The 18007-nt window shown below is 50.8% G+C and overlaps 1 protein-coding gene across 2 annotated transcripts; it reads left to right on the plus strand.

Annotated features, from left to right (window-relative positions):
• Positions 1 to 4828: 4828 nt before the first annotated feature.
• Positions 4829 to 17471, plus strand: RASL12 (RAS like family 12). Of its 2 annotated transcripts, XM_019441785.2 has the most exons (5): positions 4829 to 5161; positions 7020 to 7076; positions 13111 to 13184; positions 13884 to 14074; positions 16724 to 17471. In XM_019441785.2, the coding sequence occupies exons 1-5, from the start codon at positions 5059 to 5061 to the stop codon at positions 17097 to 17099; spliced, it is 801 nt and encodes a 266-aa protein (XP_019297330.1). In that variant the 5' UTR covers positions 4829 to 5058; the 3' UTR covers positions 17100 to 17471. The 2 variants fall into 2 exon arrangements, with proteins under 2 accessions (XP_019297330.1, XP_019297331.1); XM_019441786.2 differs by lacking the exons at positions 4829 to 5161; positions 7020 to 7076; positions 13111 to 13184 and adding an exon at positions 13355 to 13462.
• The last annotated feature ends 536 nt before the right edge of the window (positions 17472 to 18007 follow it).

An 18007-nucleotide genomic window follows, 5' to 3' on the forward strand; every position in this document is an offset into this window, starting at 1 on the left:
AACACTTAATTTGCATGGTATGTCAGGCACTTTGGTAAGCCATTCGACTCCTGTCATTCCTGCAGTAATCCTATGAATAGATAGTCTCATTTTTCCTCATTTAATAGATGTTATCCATGTATTGCTCACAGAAACACTATGAGTCTCTATTTCATGGATGAAGAGACTATGGCACCAAGAGTTTAGTCACATGCCCAAGGTCACATGGCAAGAGAGTGGCAGAGCTAGGACTGGCTTGCAAACAATCTGACCATAGAGAGTGTTCCCCTGACTACTGTGCTCTGCTGCCTTTCTGTGCTACAAATGCTGGGTATTCACCTCTTGACAGGAGGTCACAATTGGAAGAAACTTCAGGCTCCTATGGTTTAACCCCTTCATTTACAGTGGAGGACCAAAAAGGGAATTGGCCTGGGTCCTGTAGCTTGGAGCAGACAGCCCTAAGCCTCCTGCTGCTGACTGCAGGGCATTTTCCCCACTGCAAGAAACTTCCTTGAGTGACCAGCTAAGACTTTGGGTTCCAAAATGTCAGGTGGAAGAGAGCTTAGAGACTATTTTCTTCTGCCACCTTACTTTACAGGTGGGGAAACTGAGGCCCAGACCTGTGTAGGATGGTATCTGCCATTCAGGACATGTTCAACTCCAGGCTTTCTTTAGGAAGATGGAGTGGCTCACAGTGACAAAGCCACAGTTGGGAGGGGGCAGGGGAACTTCTCTCACCGCTAGGACACACACACATGCACAGATCCTCACGTATGAATCTGCAGGCCAATGCAAATGTGCCTCTTCTGCCAGGGAACTCCCACCCAGTTCACTCAATCAAAGCAGGGCAGGGATATGGGGACCACTTGTGTGAGCCTGGGAAGCCAAAGGCCTGGAGGAGGCAGCCAGAAATATCCAGGACGCTCTGCCCCAGGGACCAGACAGGAAGAGTAGGAGGAGATAGAGGGGGTGGGCAGGAGTCCTCACAAATACTATCCCAGGCCCTCTGCCAGCCTCCCTCCTTCCCTGAAGCCAGACATTGGCTGAAAGCCTGACAGTCGCCCTCCTGGAGGAAAGTGGACTCGGCGGTGCCCAGTCCTGATTCTGTCCTTGCTGGTGGCCTCAGGGGTGGGGAGAAGGTATCCAACTGTTCCCATTTCACAGATGAGGAGAGGAAGGCCTGTAGATGGCTTGGGCTTTTCCTTGTTATGAACGAAGATGTGGGACAGGGTTGAACCCTGTCCACTGACCCCAGGCTCCAGCCCAGTACTAGCCTTTTCTTAGAGGAGGGAAACAGCTGCCTCCTGCCAGGCCCAACCTAAGGGACAGGGGGACACAGTTCTCCCAAATGGCCTATTCCAGGCACCTGGTAACTGGCAGATAGAGACACTGGCTGGCCCTCTCCTGAGAGGAGTGGAAGGAGAGCAACTCTTCCTGGCTGAAGCTGGCTCCCAGTCCCAGTTTTTCACTAGTCCTGCTCTGGCTTCAGTGGGTTGGGGCACTGTGTACACACCCAGCTCTGGCTTCAGCAGCCAGGCAGTGGGGAGGGGGTCACCCAAGGGGGGGGTTCATGGCTCTAAGACTGGCCTGAGGATCAGCCATTTGGCCCTCCTCCCAAGGCCCCAGTGGGGTGTTGTCTGCAGCTGGTGAGAGTTTCCTCTACCAGACAGTGAGCATCCCTCTGGGACTCGGAGAGGATGAGGAACTATCCTGGCTGTAGGCAGCCCACAGAGTTCCCAGGCCCTGCCCGACCTCACGCCAACCTCTCTCTCCACTTTGCACCCCCATACTGTGTGAGGTTCAGGGTGGGGGCAAGGAAAGGGGGAATCTGTCTGTGTCAGACTCTGAGCCTTTCTAGAGCACTCACCTAGCCTTGTTCATCTCTCTATCCACAATACCTGGCACCAGGTCTGTTAAGTGGACTCCTGGGCCCTAAACCAAGTGGGAGTCCCCAGTGTGATGGAAGAGACAACCCCATTCCCCAAAGTGCCTGCAGTCTCATAAAGGAGACATAGCCACAAGATGCCCTGAGCCTGATGGTGGACCCTTGACCTTGCCACCCATGGCAGTGTTTCTGCACACAGGGTAGCGAAGCGCTTGCCTGGGCCTGAGGAAGAGCAGTGGACTAGGAGGCAGGATTCTTGCCAGGTTCTAATGCCAGTACCACCACTGACTTGCAAAAGCTACCCAATCTCTCTGGGCCTTAGTTCTTCGTCTGTGAAATGGAGCTTGGATCTGACTTCTAAGGTTCTGTTTAGCTTTGACATCTGAATTTATCACTGAACGACCACAGAAGTGTTTGTCATATTGTGCTTCCGGGGAATACAGTGACGTCACAAAGGGGTCCCAAAAGCTTAGTTTTATGTGGAATGGCTCCTGGGAGGTGGGTGGCAAGGGTAGGACCTGGCATCTGGAAATCTTCACAGGCCTTACCTGTCTAGACCTGTACATGTCCTACTCATTCTCTCCAGAGACATCTATCAAATACATGCTCCAGGTCCACTGCTGGGCAGGGTCATTTTGAGCACTTGAGGGCCCCTTATAGGAGCCTCAAAGATTGGGTGTAGGGGATAAGGAGGGTCGGGCTACTTTGCCCTGGCAGAATAACCTGTCTCTTGACTTTCAGTGTCCGAACTTCTGTTTGCTAAACAGTTGTGGCTTCTTGGTAGATGGGTGAGAAGTATGTGCTATTCATGTCAGGGGAGTGGAGAAAACTATCTTTTGCTTTTGTGGGCCATGGGCTAAGCTCTGGGTTGGGACACTTTCATGTTATCTTATCTAATCCTTAATATTATCCCTATTTTAAAGATGAGAAACTGAAGCCCAGGAGGGCAAAGTAGTTGATTCCATGGTCTGACAGTAAATGGCTCATTCCAAAGGCCTTTCCAGTCCAGAAGTGCAACTGGCACTTCTGGGTGGACAAGCAGCGTACAGATGAGGAGACTGAGGATGGGGAAAGGGGCTGGTTGCAGTTGTGAGGCTGGCACTTTTATTCCCAAGCCTCATACCAGAGGCACACTGTGGGCACTTAGCAGTCACAGCTGAGGGCGGAGTAACCAGCTGGCAACTTGTTCAAATAGTCTCTGACCTAGATGAAAGTTAAGGGTCATCTCATCCCATCTTGCAAGTCATGATGGAGTCTCCTTACAACACCTCCTGGAAGTGGTCACCCCCTTGGTTGCCTTCAATATTGGGGGGCTCACTTCCTCTAAAGACAGCCCCTTCTAACTACAGCTCAGATGGTTAGCATTCACACACCAACCTGGAACCTGCCTCCTTACAGTGCCCATCTACTGGTTGGTCTGCATTTTAAAGGAAAGTAACTTGCCCAGCATCACAGGCAGGGACCTAACAGAGCCCAGGTTTACACCCAGTTGGATCTGCAGGGGTCCACAGCTTACCCTCCAGCAGTTCGCCAATGATCTTGGTTCTCTTCCCATAGACCCCTCCAGAACCAGTCTGTTCTCTCAAGACTGGGGCCAGCCCAGGGAAGTGGCTGGAACTTGGCTCCCACTTTTTCTCCACCTACAACTCAAAGGAAAACCCTTGGGCATTAGCTCTGTGCGTGAATTTGGCCCGAGGGTGTAATCTAAACAAATTTTTCCCAACACCTTTCAGTCTTAACACAGCTGGTTTACCATTATCTCCTACAAATACAATTAGGCTGAGTCAGTATTCATGTCCTATTCTGGGAAAGAATTTTCCTTCCTGGTTGAGAAGTTATTACCATCAGGCTCTGACCCCAGACTGCCTTCTGATCTGGCTTTCCATTTCTTTTTCACATGGGTGGGTAGATTAACTGGGGGAAAGAGAGGGAATTGGGGATGTGGGGTTGGAGGGAGAAGGGCTGCAGTGAGAGGTCTCAGACTCCTATGCCCCTTCCCACTCTAGCCTGGAGTATATTTCAAAAGAGAGGCTCCACCTGGTTCTAGAAAGTACTCAGACCTAGAACGGGGGGCTGATGCTGTCACTCTCAGGCTTGAATCACATAATGGGATTTTGGATTTATTTTCCCCTTTCTTTAGTATATAGATGGGGACACCAATGCTCATAGAAGTGAGGTGACTTGCCCAAGGTCACCTAGTGAAAGAGCTGGCATTAGATTCCCTATGTAGGCCCTTTGCTCTGTCTCCATCATGATCAGATTTATCCTGGGTCTCAAAAGAAATGTCAGGTGACCCCTATCAGGCTCATCCATCAATCCTGGAATCATTATAGGCATGAGAGGGTGCCAGGTTTTAGGATAAGTAAAATGCTCCGTTTACACACTAGGCCACAAACACATGCAACTCATTAACTCCCATCAGGGAGAAAATAGTAATCCAGGATGGGTTAGGTTTCTTGAAGCTGGATACATATTGACCATGAAATGTTAGTAAAGAAGTTTCTTCCCCTTCTCAGGAGTCAGGGTTCTGCCTGGAGTTTGCAGTGATGCCTGAGAGTCCCCACACCGAAGGGCAGGGTAATGTAGTTGGGGGAGTTGTGTGCCAAGGCTGAGCTGGCTGTGACTGTGACCTAGAGAAAAGGGCAAGGCTGGGAATTGAACCGGGCAGGCTTCCCGGAGGAGGAGGCGGGGCCAGCTGCGTAGAACAAAGGAAGGAGTGGATTTTTTTGCAGGTGGAAAGAGATTGCACGGAGGTTCAGACTAGGCTGAAAACATCCTTCCCCTCACTCCGCCTACCCCAGCCTCTCTCTCTCCGGTCCTGGGCCTTGCCTGCAGGGTCCGGGGGAGCTCCAAGTGGCGACAGCGCTGTCTTCCAGGCGGAGCCTTGCTGTGGGCTGTACGGCCGGCCAGAGCTCCCTCCCAGCGGGGGGCTCCCGCAGCCCTTACAAGGAGTTTGGCGGCTCTCCGGGCGGCCCCGCCCGCCAGCCTCCACGGCCCCTCCTCCCGCCCGGCTGGGCCGGGCCGCGGGAACGCAACCCTCTCCGCTCTCGACGCCGGGCCCGGCGCGGACATCGACGGGCCCGAGCCCGCGAGTGTGAAAGGAGCCGGCGACTAGCTCCCTAGAGCCCCAACAGGCGGGCACGCGGCTCGGGGCCCTTCGGCAGAGGACTTGTGACCTTCTCAGCAGGGTCGCCATGTCCTCGGTGTTCGGGAAACCCCGCGTGGGCAGCGGGTCGCAGAGCGCGCCCCTCGAGGTCAACCTGGCCATTCTGGGACGCCGCGGGGCTGGCAAGTCCGGTGAGTTGGGTAGCGGGGCGGAAGATAAGGAGTTAGGGGAAGACCCGAGAGACGGGGAGCAGGTGTGGACGCTGTGGACTTGTCTCCCACTGGCTTTGGGGCTTCCTGCGCCCAGGTGGGTTGAGTGAGACACCGCGATTTTCTTCTTTGCCTCAGTTTTTCTGTTGCTTGTTTCTCTACTATGTTCTCAGCTCCTCCATCTCTCATCTGTCTTCTGTACCTTGCCTGTCTTTCCCTTTGTGTCTCGGACACCAGTTGTCTTTCCTCTCTGCCTGTATCTGTGTCTCACGGTCCTCTGCTGATCTCTCCCTTGCTGTTCACTGCTTTCCATCTCCTCTCCCTGGGGCGAGCAGTCGGCCCTGGTGACTAGCACTGCAAGGACATGATCTCTAGCTCAGGCCCCTAGGAGCTTAGTTATAGCTTTGCTATTCTTCAATTTAGTCTGGGGATGAAGGGAGGTGGTAGAGGTCACTGGCTATTGGGATTTTCCAGGGAGGGGCCACCCCAATTCAATGGATTCTGGAACAAAGTGTGCATTCTTATCAAACGTAATTTTCAAGGTAGACCCCTCTCTTGACTTTCTGGAAACCCCTTAGACTACCATCCCAGGTGTCTGGGCCTTGTTCTTGATGAACCTAGATTTTGGGTTGCCACTGAGATCATTTCTGCCAACACCGAACTCTGGCTTAACCACTCCTGGCAGCTCTCACCCAAGTGAAGCCCAGGTGGATGGGTGTCCCCATAGGCAGAGACCCAGAAAAAGGTTTCGTTCCTCCGTCCTGCCACTTCACAGTCCCAGGCAGCTAAAGGTGGGAGGGCTGTTTTCCAGTTACAGCCATTAGTGACTGGCCAACAAGGGCTCAGTTAGCTATGAGTTTCTTTCCCCGGAGTGTTCTTTGAGACTCGCTGGGATCCTACTCTCCACTTTTGAAACCAGCCCCCTGACTCAGAGAGGGGACTCTGAATCATGTTTTCCTACAGAAAAGATTTGCCCTTTTCCCTTTCAAAATCAAATTGTAGTTCTGTCTTTGGTATAGTTTAGCCAGTGACTACATGAATGAAGGAATTTAAATTTTAAAGTATGTGTATTCCCTGGGTATTAGTTTGCAGAATGACACTGTAAGGAATCTTGGGAAAGAATTTTAAGGATTTTCTTTAAAATCTCACATTTCTTTTTAAGAGTCTGGCACAATAGTTGGCTGGCCCTGGGGCTTTATGTCACTAAATTCTGAACAAAATCAAAGTTCTATTAATGAAGTACACTTGGGGAGAACTTCATTTTAGGTTTTCCATTCTTTGGGGCATCCATGATGAGTGTGGAGGCCCTAGTTGGAGCTAAGACTTGAGATATAGAGGACCAAGGGCTAGAATGTGTTTACTTGAGACATGGGTGTTCATACTCACCCTGGGGATCACAGACTGATCAACTGAGCTCTTAGTCTTTGGTGTATAGCCAAAACTGGAATAAAAGTCCCATATTTCAGAATTTTCATGACTTGACCAGGGTGGGGGATGTCTAGGTAACTGGTTGAGTGGGTCCTGGACCCCTCAGTTTGAGTCTTTAAAAACACCTGTTAGACTTGCCTCTCATGGTTTTTCTTGCCATAAAAAAAAAAAAAAAAAAAAAGGCCAGGATGCAACTAGGGGGACATGGTTCCTTATATTTCTGGTTTCTTCTGAGCTTTTTGAACCAACTCCCCAGCTCCTAGACCCATTCCCCCAAAGAGCTGAGCTTAGTGTCAGCCAGGAGTCACAGAGGCTAGATAAGTCCTCCCTAAAATGAGAGGGGCAACCTCTGGGAACCAGCAGCCAAAGACAGCAGGGGATGACTGAGCCAGCTTCTTTCTGTTTCCTGCAGCTCTGACCGTGAAGTTTCTGACCAGGAGGTTTATCAGCGAATATGACCCCAATTTGGGTAAGGAACCACTCCTCCCCATCCTCCTACTGTGTCCCACTTGGATCCCCCCTACCCCTGCCCCCATGCACACACCTACACTGTGGTGGGCCCAGACCTGACCAGGATTGAACATCTGGGGGCAGAGGGGAGGAACCACCCAGGATGACTCAGCCCGTGGGACAAAATGTTTTACATGCCAGAAATACATCCTTCCACAGCCCACCCCAGACAATTTGGGGGTTGGCTTAATTAGGAAAACTGAGATAGGCTGATTTGTCCTAAATTATGAGGTATGTTGAGACTTACAAAAAAAAAAAATCAAACATAACAGAACGTCTGCAACCATTAAGTGTTGGTCTTCAAGATGGCCACTCAGTATACTTTTCCAGAAAAGCTGGACAAAGCATTTGAGAAACTATCTAGTGCTACTGGTTGCTGACCCATTTTTGAACCACACAAGAAAACTCATCTTGTTTTATAGCCATATCATGGTATATTGGAAAAAAGGATGCTCTGGTATCAGTCAGAGCTAAGTTTGAACCCTAGCTCTGCCATTTACTGGCTGTAGAGCCTTGAAGCAGTCACCTAATCTCTCTGAGCTTCTGTTTCCTCATCTGAAAAGTGGGCATAAAGATGCCTATCTCAGAAAATAACTGTGAGGATTAAAGAAATGACACATGTTAGCCTAGTATTTGACTCACAGTAGGCACAATGCATATTCGTTTTTCCTGCCCTTTTCCTTAACGTTTACATTTATAACATTTGTTTTTTGTAAACTGTTCACTGAAAAAAATGGTGTGTCTGGATACTCTTAGCCTTTTGAAAATGGGGGGTTGCAGTCTTGGATTCTTTTTCACTCATTCCACTGATAAGAATGAAATGAAGCATTTGTGGGACCCTGAGGGCTCTCCAGGGAATCCCAGGGATATTGGGCACAGACTGGAAACCGCAGTACAGCAGGGTGTGCAGCAGGGCTCTGAGGGAATGTGCTGTAACACCTGAAGGAAAGAGCCCCTTAGCCCCTTGGTGCCCTCAGTTCACACTGGAATATTGAATCCCAGTGTCAGAGCAGGAAGGGACCTCAGGGCTATTTAGTCTATTGGGTTCTAGAATTTTTTCCCTAAGTAGCAGAATCCCTTCTTCCAAGGTGATCTTAAATAGAACCCCAAGATGTCAAAGAGAAAGCAGAGGGGGTCCCATGGTTAAGTCAAGAGTACAGGGCAGGCGACTCACTGATAGTCCCTAAGGGATTTGTTTTCTCAAAGCTTGGTTTGACTACCTGCGCTATGACACAGCCCCTCAGTGGAACGGTGGAAGAATTAGGCCCAGGGAGCTGAGGCTTCTGGGCCAAGGTCACACAGCAGGTCTGAGGGGTCTTTTTCTTTTAATGTTTATTTATTTTGGGAGAGGGAGCAAACAGGGGAGGAGCAGAGAGAGAAGGAGAGAGAATCCCAAGCAGGTTCCATGCTGTCAGCGCAAAGCTGGACGCAGAGCTTGAACTCACAAACCGTGAGATCGTGACCTGAGCTGAAATCAAGAGTTGGAAGCTTAGCCAACTGAGCCACCCAGGCGCCTCCTGAGGGGAGCCTTCTTGATTAGCAGAGGTCAATGCCCATGGGGGTGGGAAACAGGATGTAATTGTGTGCTGGTCAGGGGAGTGTTGAGAGAGGCCAGAACATGGAATCAGAAGCAGTGGGGGAATTGAAGACAGGGAGGAGGTGGGAAGGAAAGCCATACAAGCAGGGGATATTTGGGAAGGGAAAATGAGGATTTCCAAGGGCGGTTCCTCAAAACACAGATCCTGCCTAGCTCAGATATTACATGGAGAATACTTAGGCTAAAAAACATTAGCTGTTTATCTGAAATTCAAGTTTAATTGGTCATCCTATATTTTATCTGGCATCCAGCCTCCAGTTTCTTCGTCCCTGCCCCCAATTCATACCTTTCCTGCCGGGTCTCGCCAGAGCCTACTACAGTGGTGGTTTGGGCTTCCTGATTGAGTAATTTTGGAGTTCTGACCTGATAGTGGAATGTGTGGTCACACTGTCTGGGGGCGGGGGGGGGGGCAGGGCAGCCCTCCACAGTGGTCAGTCACCCCAGGCTTAGGTCTCTCTCCCCGGCCTGAGATCCTGTCAGCTGGAGAGATGACCAGATGCTCCCCTTCAGCCATTCTGGGAGACCAGTCCCACTCCTCCTTGGGATTCCGCCCCAGCATCTAAACATTCCAGCCACTATCCCATGACTGCCTGCAGCAACAGTGGAATCTAGGACCAGAGCCTTTCTTTCTGTGGAGAAAGACCAAGGAGACCAAGGAGAGAGTTAGCCATCAGGACATGTAAAACAACTCTTGCTCCTTTTCAGAGGTCTTCCTTGAACCCAAAGTGAGCTTCTCAACCATGGAAACCTGTGTTACTCATTTCCGTTTCTAGCATGGAGTGCAGTACTGGGCATGACATATATACTCTTAAACATGAGATTGAATTTTGGTTTTAGGTTTAGCCTTTAAAGAAGAGCTATGACTATTATCCCCATTTTACAGGTAAAGAAACTGAGGCAGAGAGGGCTCAGTGATTTCCCTATGGAGAACCTCAGGTACAAAGGAAGATGAGTATCACTCCAGTGCCTCTTCACTTAGGATGGCCTTATGTTCTAGAGGGCCTGGAACCAGAGGTCTGCATGGCACTAGGCTCTGGTTTCCCCATCTGGAAGATGGGACCAATAGCTTGTACTCTGTCTGCATAAGGGTTGTGGCTGGGAATGGTACACCTGGGTGGCTCAGTCGGTTAAGCATCTGACTTGGCTCGGGTCATGATCTCATGGTTTGTGGTTTTGAGCTTTGCGTTGGGTTCTGTGCTGGCAGTGCAGAACCTGAAGCCTGTTTCAGATTCTGTGTCTCCCTCTCTCTCTTGGCCCTCCCTCCCTCCCTTGCTCATGCCCAGTCTGTGTCTCTCTCTCTCTCGAAACTGAATAAACATTAAAAAAAAATTTTTAAATGTTGTGGCTAGGATTGCTGGTAGGAGCTGAGAGAATCAGTGCCTGTGGAAAGGCTGTGCCTGTGCTGAGCACTCCAGGAAGCGCAGGGGTCCCCAGGAGGGAGTCCTCTCAAGGAGGAGCTGGGGAGCACCTTGCCTGGCTTTCTCAGGGCAGAATGACAGCTTCTCACCTCTCTTGTCCTCATCCTGCTCCAGCAAAGATGCAGGCACCATTTCTGAAGCATCATCCTACATGCACTCTGACCAGAGCTCCCTTTGGCACCTTTATTATTATTATTTTTTAAATGTTTTTATTTATTTTTGAAGGAGAGAGAACAGAGCACGAGCCGGGGAGGAGCAGAGAGAGAAGGAGACACAGAATCTGAAGCAGGCTCCAGGCTCTGAGCTGCCAGCACAGAGCCCGACACGGGGCTCGAACTCACGAGCCGTGAGAGATCATGACCTGAGCCAAAGTCGGACGCTCAACCGACTAACCCACCCAGGCGCCCCTCCTTTGGCACCTTTAAAAAGACTATTACTGGGGCGCCTGGGTGGCTCAGTCGGTTAAGCGGCCGACTTCGGCTCAGGGCATGATCTCGCGGTCCGTGAGTTCGAGCCCCGCGTCGGGCTCTGTGCTGACAGCTCAGAGCCTGGAGCCTGTTTCAGATTCTGTGTCTCCCTCTCTCTCTGACCCTCCCCCGTTCATGCTCTGTCTCAAAAATAAACGTTAAAAAAATTAAAAAACAAAAATAAAAAAAATAAAAAGACTATTACTGTAAATGAGGGGAAAATAGTTTGGGAAAAGAAGCTTCTCTCAGCATGAAAGTCCCCAGAATGTTATTTAGAACTAGGAATTATGAAACCCATGTGGTTAAGGACCCCAGAATGCTCTGGAGAGCAGGACTTGGTGATGGGAAGACAGGACAATACTGTGACTTGGAAAGGACCCCCTATCTCACCCTGCCATGGGGGAGGAAGCCAGATAAGATGACATCTGAGGCTTCTCCAAGCTCACCCCTACATGTTCCTCCTCCTCAGCTGGCCTGGGAGCTTCTGCTCTTCCCCTGTGCTCTGCCCAGAGTTGGACGATCAGCTGGTCCCCTGAGCAGAGGGTGATGGGCAGTGCCATGGGGAGGCAGCCCAGTCTAGAAGGCCTGAGTTCACATTCCTTCTACTGATGGAGTGCTGTGTGGCAGTGGGCAAGGTCCCTCCTCCTCTGGGTTTCACCTCTCTCTAGTGGTGCTAACAGTAACTTTGAAAGGCTGTTATGCTGTGAGGAACCACAGGAGACCAACACTAAGCTAAGATTTTCCCCTAGACTGGGCAGGACTCAGTGACTGTTTGGGGAGGGGGGGTGTGGCACAACTAAAAGGGGTGCATCAGACAACTTTGGCAGGAAAATAAAGAAAAATCTGAACAAGATGTAGGCATCTAGGGGCAGCTCTTCTTGCACTAAATATAGTCAAACATTTGGGGCATATTTTCCATTAGATTTTTTTTTTTTTTTTTTTTGTCTTTGAATAAGAGTAGCTATTTATCCAAGTCCCCAAACAGGCTGGGGATGGGAGCTGTCTGTGATTCCTGCTGGCTGCTAGTGGACCTGGCATGTGTCCAGGCCTGGCTTGACTGCCAGTGGCCCTCAGAGAAAAGTGGTGGTGAATTCAGCCAGGGTTGGGGAGGTGGAGGAAAGCAGAGAGGGCCCCAGTTCTGCCCAGGGGGTCTTCTTGGGGTCACTTGGGGCACCCAGGGAAACATGATGGCCAAGTGGGCTCACACACATGGGCCAGTGGCACAGGGGAAGGTTGGAGATAGAAAGAATGTCAATATGACAATGAGGTCCTCTTTGTATGCCAGGCCATCTGCTGCTTTCTCAGGTTTGAGGGTGTGAGATGCAAAGAAAGAAAAGGAAGGAAGGAAGGAAGGAAGGAAGGAAGGAAGGAAGGAAGGAAGGAAGGAAGGAAAGTTAAAATTCATGAAATCCAAATAAAGTCAGTAGTTTAGTTCATAGTATGGTACCAATATCAATTTCCTGGTTTTGATCATTTTACTACGGTTATGTAAGGTGTTAACCTTGTGGGGAGCAGAGGGAAGGGCACACAGGAACTCTCTGTACTATTTTGCAATTTCCACACAAGTCTAAAATTATTTCAAAAGAAAAAGAAAAAAAAATATCAGCTAGGAATGTGAACCTGCCCTGTCAGCTTTGGAGCACCACAGTCCCCTGTCCTTTACCAGACATGTATGATGGGCCAGGCCCCATGCCTGGGGGCCCATCTAGTCCTCACACAGCTCTATGAAATGCAGGAACAAGCATTTAGCACAATGCCTGGCACAGAGTAAAATCTGAAAAATGTTTAGCCAATGTTATCATGTTATCCCCATTTTAAAGTGAGGAAACAGAGCCTCAAAGAACTGCTTCAAAGACTTGGCCAAGTCACATAGCTAAAAGGTAGCTGAAGTTGGGTTTGATTCCACATTTCCAACCTAAAACGTTTGACTATGCTAGACTCCTCTGCTGTTATTTTGATGAGGAATATTTGTAAAACCTTCTTGGGACTTCTGGACACACACACACACACACACACACACACACACACACACACGTTGTGTGCTTTTCCTTTCCCATCTCTTGTACCACTGAGTGCAGGAGGATTGTCCTTGGGGCCTTCCTGGGGGCCAGGTATTGTGGTCAGAGGGAAGAGAGTGCAGAAGCTTGGGGTTTGGAGGGGATAGGCTGGCAGTGTAGCTCCAGAGGTCTCTGCTGCTAAACAAGACCATGGGCCACACACTTGATCCTGTAGGCTTGGTGGCCAGACCCAGAACACAATCCCAACTCCTATGGCATGTTCTGTGAGTGACCTCTTATGCTCTGACCCCTGACAGGTAGAGCAGCCTCTCCTCGGTGGGAGGTTCTGTCTGTGTTCTCCATTTGGGTGCCAGCCAAGGCCTCCCCAGTTGTCCCAGCTCAGCCGGCTCCGGAATTGATCCCCCAGGGTCTAGCACAGGGAGGTGGGGACTCAGACCCAATCACCCACTGAGCAGCCTGCACTGCCTCTGACCTGGCTGACCATCTGTTGCAGAGGACACCTACAGCTCCGAAGAGACAGTGGACCACCAGCCTGTCCACCTGAGGGTTATGGATACTGCAGACCCGGTAACAGTACCCCCATTACCCCTGGAGAGCTGAGAGCCCATGCAGCCTCCTGGGAAGTCCTGGTCCCAGAGTGGATGCCTCAGATGGGAATGTGTAAACTTTTTAAGCTCTAGTTTGCTGTGTGACCCTGAATGAGGTGCTGACCTCTCCATTCCGGAATCTCTTCGTTTGCCAAGTGAGAAGGGATGGGATGGGGCCTGGGGAGACCTGATGGTTGCTGGCATCAACTCAGAGATCCTCTCTTCTGGGACTTGATGCTCACGTACCCATGGAGACAGGTGCTTACAAGTGTTTACACAGAGACCCTCTTCGGCCCAGGTCCCCTCAGTGCACACATTCTCCCTATGTTCTCACCATCCCCTGCCAGGACTGGATACCAGTTATTCTCAAAAGCCAGGGGACACCATCAACCTGACGCAAAACCAGCAGTGCCCAGGGATAGCCAGGTCTCTGTAGCAGCCATGCCAGAGTCTTGGCTCTGTGCCTCAGAGGCCAAGGTCTCCAAGTCTCTGACTGGGTGGTGGGAGTGAGGCTTACAAGACAATGTCTCCTTTCACACCAAGCCAAATCCACACTCAAGTGCCCCTTTAAAAAGGACTCTGTTGGGAACAATATACAAAGACCCAGAGAGTGGGGAGGTGGGTGGGCAGCTCAGGTGAAGGCCTTTGCCCCCACCGAGGCTTCCCTCCTTCACCCCAGGATACCCCCAGGAACTGTGAGCGCTACCTGAACTGGGCCCACGCCTTCCTGGTGGTATACAGCATGGACAGCCGCCAGAGTTTCGAGGACAGCAGCAGCTACCTGGAGCTGCTTGCTTTGCACGCCAAGGAGACACAGCGCAGCTCCCCTGCCCTCTTGCTGGGCAACAAGCTGGACATGGCCCAGTACAGGTGAGCACAGACAGTTTGTCCTCCTCTCTGGAGTTCACTTTCCTCATTTGTAAAGGCTGGGTGTCATCATTGGGGATTGTTTAGCTAAATTTGAATACTTCCCTCAAATTTAGGTTAAAGGGTAGGTGGTCTTCCAGACAGGCAAGGGCAGGAAGGGAGGAGCTTCTGGCCCACACAGGGGTTGGACCCTGAAAGTTAGAAGAGATGCTACCCCTTCCATCCTCATGGGGCTTTGTGGTCTTTCTCGGCCTCACCCTTCTTGCCTGTCTCTAGGACATTCCATCTCACTCTCCATAGCTTGTTGATTATTCAGTGCCCAATTCCAGGTCTGAGAAGAAAGGCTGTGATTGGCTTCTGTAATCAGGTGTCTGCTCTGGTCCAGCCAGCTCTAGCCTCACCCAAGCATGGCCCCAGGCTCACTTCACAGTTGGCTGTGCTGAGGGCAGGTTCTCTTAGACTGAGTTGGACTTGAATCAGAGGTCACAGACTGGGCCAGAGGGCAGATTACCAGCAAATACAGCATCGTTTTGCTTGGCGAGCACAGAGTTTTAAAAGACCTAGAATTGGAATGCTTTGAGGAGGGGCATGCTCTCTCCAGCTGACCACAGGCCTTACCACTCCCCATGGCTTACCTCCACCCTCCCTATACATTTGAGCTGCTTGCCTGGCCCCTGAAAGCATGATGCTTACACTTGATGAGTGACCCCACTGGCCTTCTTCAACACTGACATTTGTCCTATGTGGCCAGCCCACCTTTGAAGTATGGCACCTTCCACCCAGTTTCCACCTGTCCCTCCCTGTGTGTGGCTCGTACCCTGCTTCCCCAAGCCTCAAAGGCCCATTCTGGTATTAGCAGGGAGGGGACTTAGGTGCAGAACAAATCAGATGGGCAGCGGGACAGGGGGTACAGTCTCATGAAGAGGGGCCATGGTAGGAGCCTTTACTGGCCATTCAGCCCTCAGACCAAGACAAATTTCATCTCAGGAAATGAAGGAAGTTGTGTGATCTTAAAACCAAAAGGTGATCTTTGAGGAATTATAGAGCTCACAGTGCCTGCCAGAGGGGTCAGAAGACTGAAATGTGGTAAATTGTCTTCAGTATGAGGAAAAAATTTAGACAACTGTTTTGATCCTGATCTTTGCCAAAGGGATTGCCTAAAAATGGTTTGGTAGCAAATAACAAAGATTATGGGACTCAAATGAAGCAGTTTCAATTCCCTAAGAAAAGTCATGACAGTTATCTTCATTTCCTTCTTTGATCAAGTCCTGAGGTTAGTGGATCAAGATTTGATGAGCAGTAAAACTTCTAGCTGAGCATTGGTGTGTCTCCCATAATTGTCTTGCAGCTAGAAGGTAAAACATGGGTTAGAGCAGTGGTTCCTGAACCACTGATAAAATTGTCACCAGGCTGCAACGAAATAAGAGGATAATATTACATACCTGTGTCACCCATTCACAAACATATATACATGTACGGGGTGCTGCATATTCTAAAAATTCACGTTTCAAGCCTCCAGAGTGACAAATCTGTGGATTCAAGCCCATCATAAAAGCAAATAATACCAAGTATTCCTTCAAAAAGGTTTCTTAGGAAGCAGTGAGCTTCCAGACAGGACATCAGCCATGGGTGGGGAGTCTAGATGCTCTGGCCCTGGCCCTTTTTGTCCCAGTTACTCTCTGTCTGATACTCCTCTGGGCAACTAGCCCTCTCCCAATCCCCCTCCCCCTGCCAATTTAACTTTGGCTCGGGAACCTCTTCCCACCAATACCCACCTGTCTCATGGGCTCTGCCACTGTCCTTGGGAATGGCGGATGGGGTGATCAGCAGTGCAGGGTGATCACCAAGATCCAGCCAATGGAACCTTGACCTCAAGACCTCAGGTACCCCCTACCCCTTCCTTCTTCTGGATATCTGACCTACCCAAGAGCCAATTGTTTTCCTCTCACCTTTAGTCCCATGGCTTTCAGGTCCAAAACTTCCAGGACCTCCCCAGTTAAGTATTCGATCCCACCGTCACAAAAGAGGAGTATAAGACGAAGCTGACAATGGGTGCTGTTCCCTCTATCCTTTTCTCCCTCCTTGCAATGAAATGCCACCCTTGCTCTCTCTTGCCCCCTCCCCTGGACAGGCAGGCAAAACTCCCCATGGGCCCTGAGAGCTCTGCTGACCACAGGCATCCTGAGTCACCTCACCCACCCTGCCTCTGTGGGTCACACCCTTCAGTCCAAACCACTGCCTTTCTCTAGAGTCAATCCCACAGACCTGGGCTGAGGGTGGCTCATTTCCTGACCAAGGACCCATGCTGGCATAGACGCAGGGCTGGGAATGACCATCTTCCTCAGTGCACAAACAGGGTCTAACCAGTAAGCTTCTCCCTTGCCTACAGCTTTGTTCCTAAATTCTGGCTTTGGTGAGGTCAGCCATCATTCATTGAGCACTGACTCTGTGCCAGGTACTACACTAGGCACACAATACAAGTGGTCTTTCTTAATTCTTTTAACAACCCTGAGAGGTAGAGGTCACTATCCTGTTGTACTGATGAGATGACTCCAGCTCACCAAGCTGGTGAGTGGGGAGCCGAGTGCAGGCCCAGGCCTGCCCCACTTGGATGCATGCTCCTGACCCTGCCTCGCCCTGCTTCCCCACCAGGCAGGTCACCAAGGCAGAGGGTGCAGCCTTGGCTGGCAAGTTTGGGTGCCTGTTTTTCGAGGTCTCTGCCTGCCTAGACTTTGAGCATGTGCAGCATGTCTTCCACGAGGCCGTGCGGGAGGCACGGCGGGAACTGGAGAAGAATTCCCTGCCCCGGCCCCTGTTCATCTCCGAGGAGAGGGCCCTGCCACACCAGGCTCCGCTCACTGCCCGGCATGGGCTGGCCAGCTGTACCTTCAACACACTTTCCACCGTCAGTCTGAAGGAGATACCTGCCGTGGCCCAGGCCAAGCTGGTCACTGTGAAGGCATCCCGGGCTCAGAGCAAGCGCAAGGCACCCACCCTGACCCTGTTGAAGGGCTTCAAGATCTTCTGAGGGCACCCCTAAGGATCCCAGACTTAGGGGCTGTGCAGGGCTGCAGGATAGGGGCTGACTTCTCACCACTGGCTTTCCCTCTGATGGAACAATAGCCCTCGCCCTCTGGCGGACAGTTGATCCCTCTTCCAGCACCAAGTAATTTCCCTGACACCCAGTTTACTGTGTGAGCTGGAGGGACAGGCAGAATGCTGCTCTTAGTCCCTCCAGGCCTTGGTTTCCATGGTAACCACTGCCGTTCCCCCACCCTGAAGGGAAGTAGCCACAAGACAACACGGAGACCTGGGTCTGGCTGAGGTGGAAGGAAATTGCAGTGTCCATCATGGTGCCATCACCCCTTCCTGCTCCAGCAACAGCCAGGCCAGATGTGGCCCCTAGTGGACAGCTCTGGATGGATGGTCAGCACCAGTAGGCCCTGCGTACAAGGAGGCCGGAGAACATTCTACAGGAGCAGACTTGAAGTCCTGGCACCACCTAGTGGACGGAAAGGGCAGAGCGGCTACAGGTTTTGGGTGGCCTGAGCCTGGCCCTCCTGTTGTCTTCTGATTTCACAGAAGTCCCAAGCACCAAACCCCACAGTTTATCCAAGTAAAATCTAGTTTAAATAATCCTATGGGACAGCCTGTGAGAAGCAAAATTCTCAGGAAGGGCTGTTTCTGGTACTTTGCCTCTCAATGAGGATAGAAGGTTGGGGGCTCTAGGTTGCCTAGGGTAGTGAGCATCCAGTGTTTTAGTCACTAGGAAGCAGACCCCCCTTGTTTTCCCATCTTAAATTAAGGACTCTCTCCACAGACCCTCAGGACCAGCTTCCTGAAGCTTAATGATCGAAGCTGCAGAAAAAAGTCATTCTCTCTAGTGACCATCACACAGGATCCAGAGAGCCTGTAACTGGCAGTATCAGACATCCG

The sequence above is a fragment of the Panthera pardus genome, unplaced genomic scaffold (genome assembly GCF_024362965.1).
Source record: "Panthera pardus isolate Hobbes unplaced genomic scaffold, ASM2436296v1 HiC_scaffold_24, whole genome shotgun sequence".
Classification (NCBI taxonomy): domain Eukaryota; kingdom Metazoa; phylum Chordata; class Mammalia; order Carnivora; family Felidae; genus Panthera; species Panthera pardus.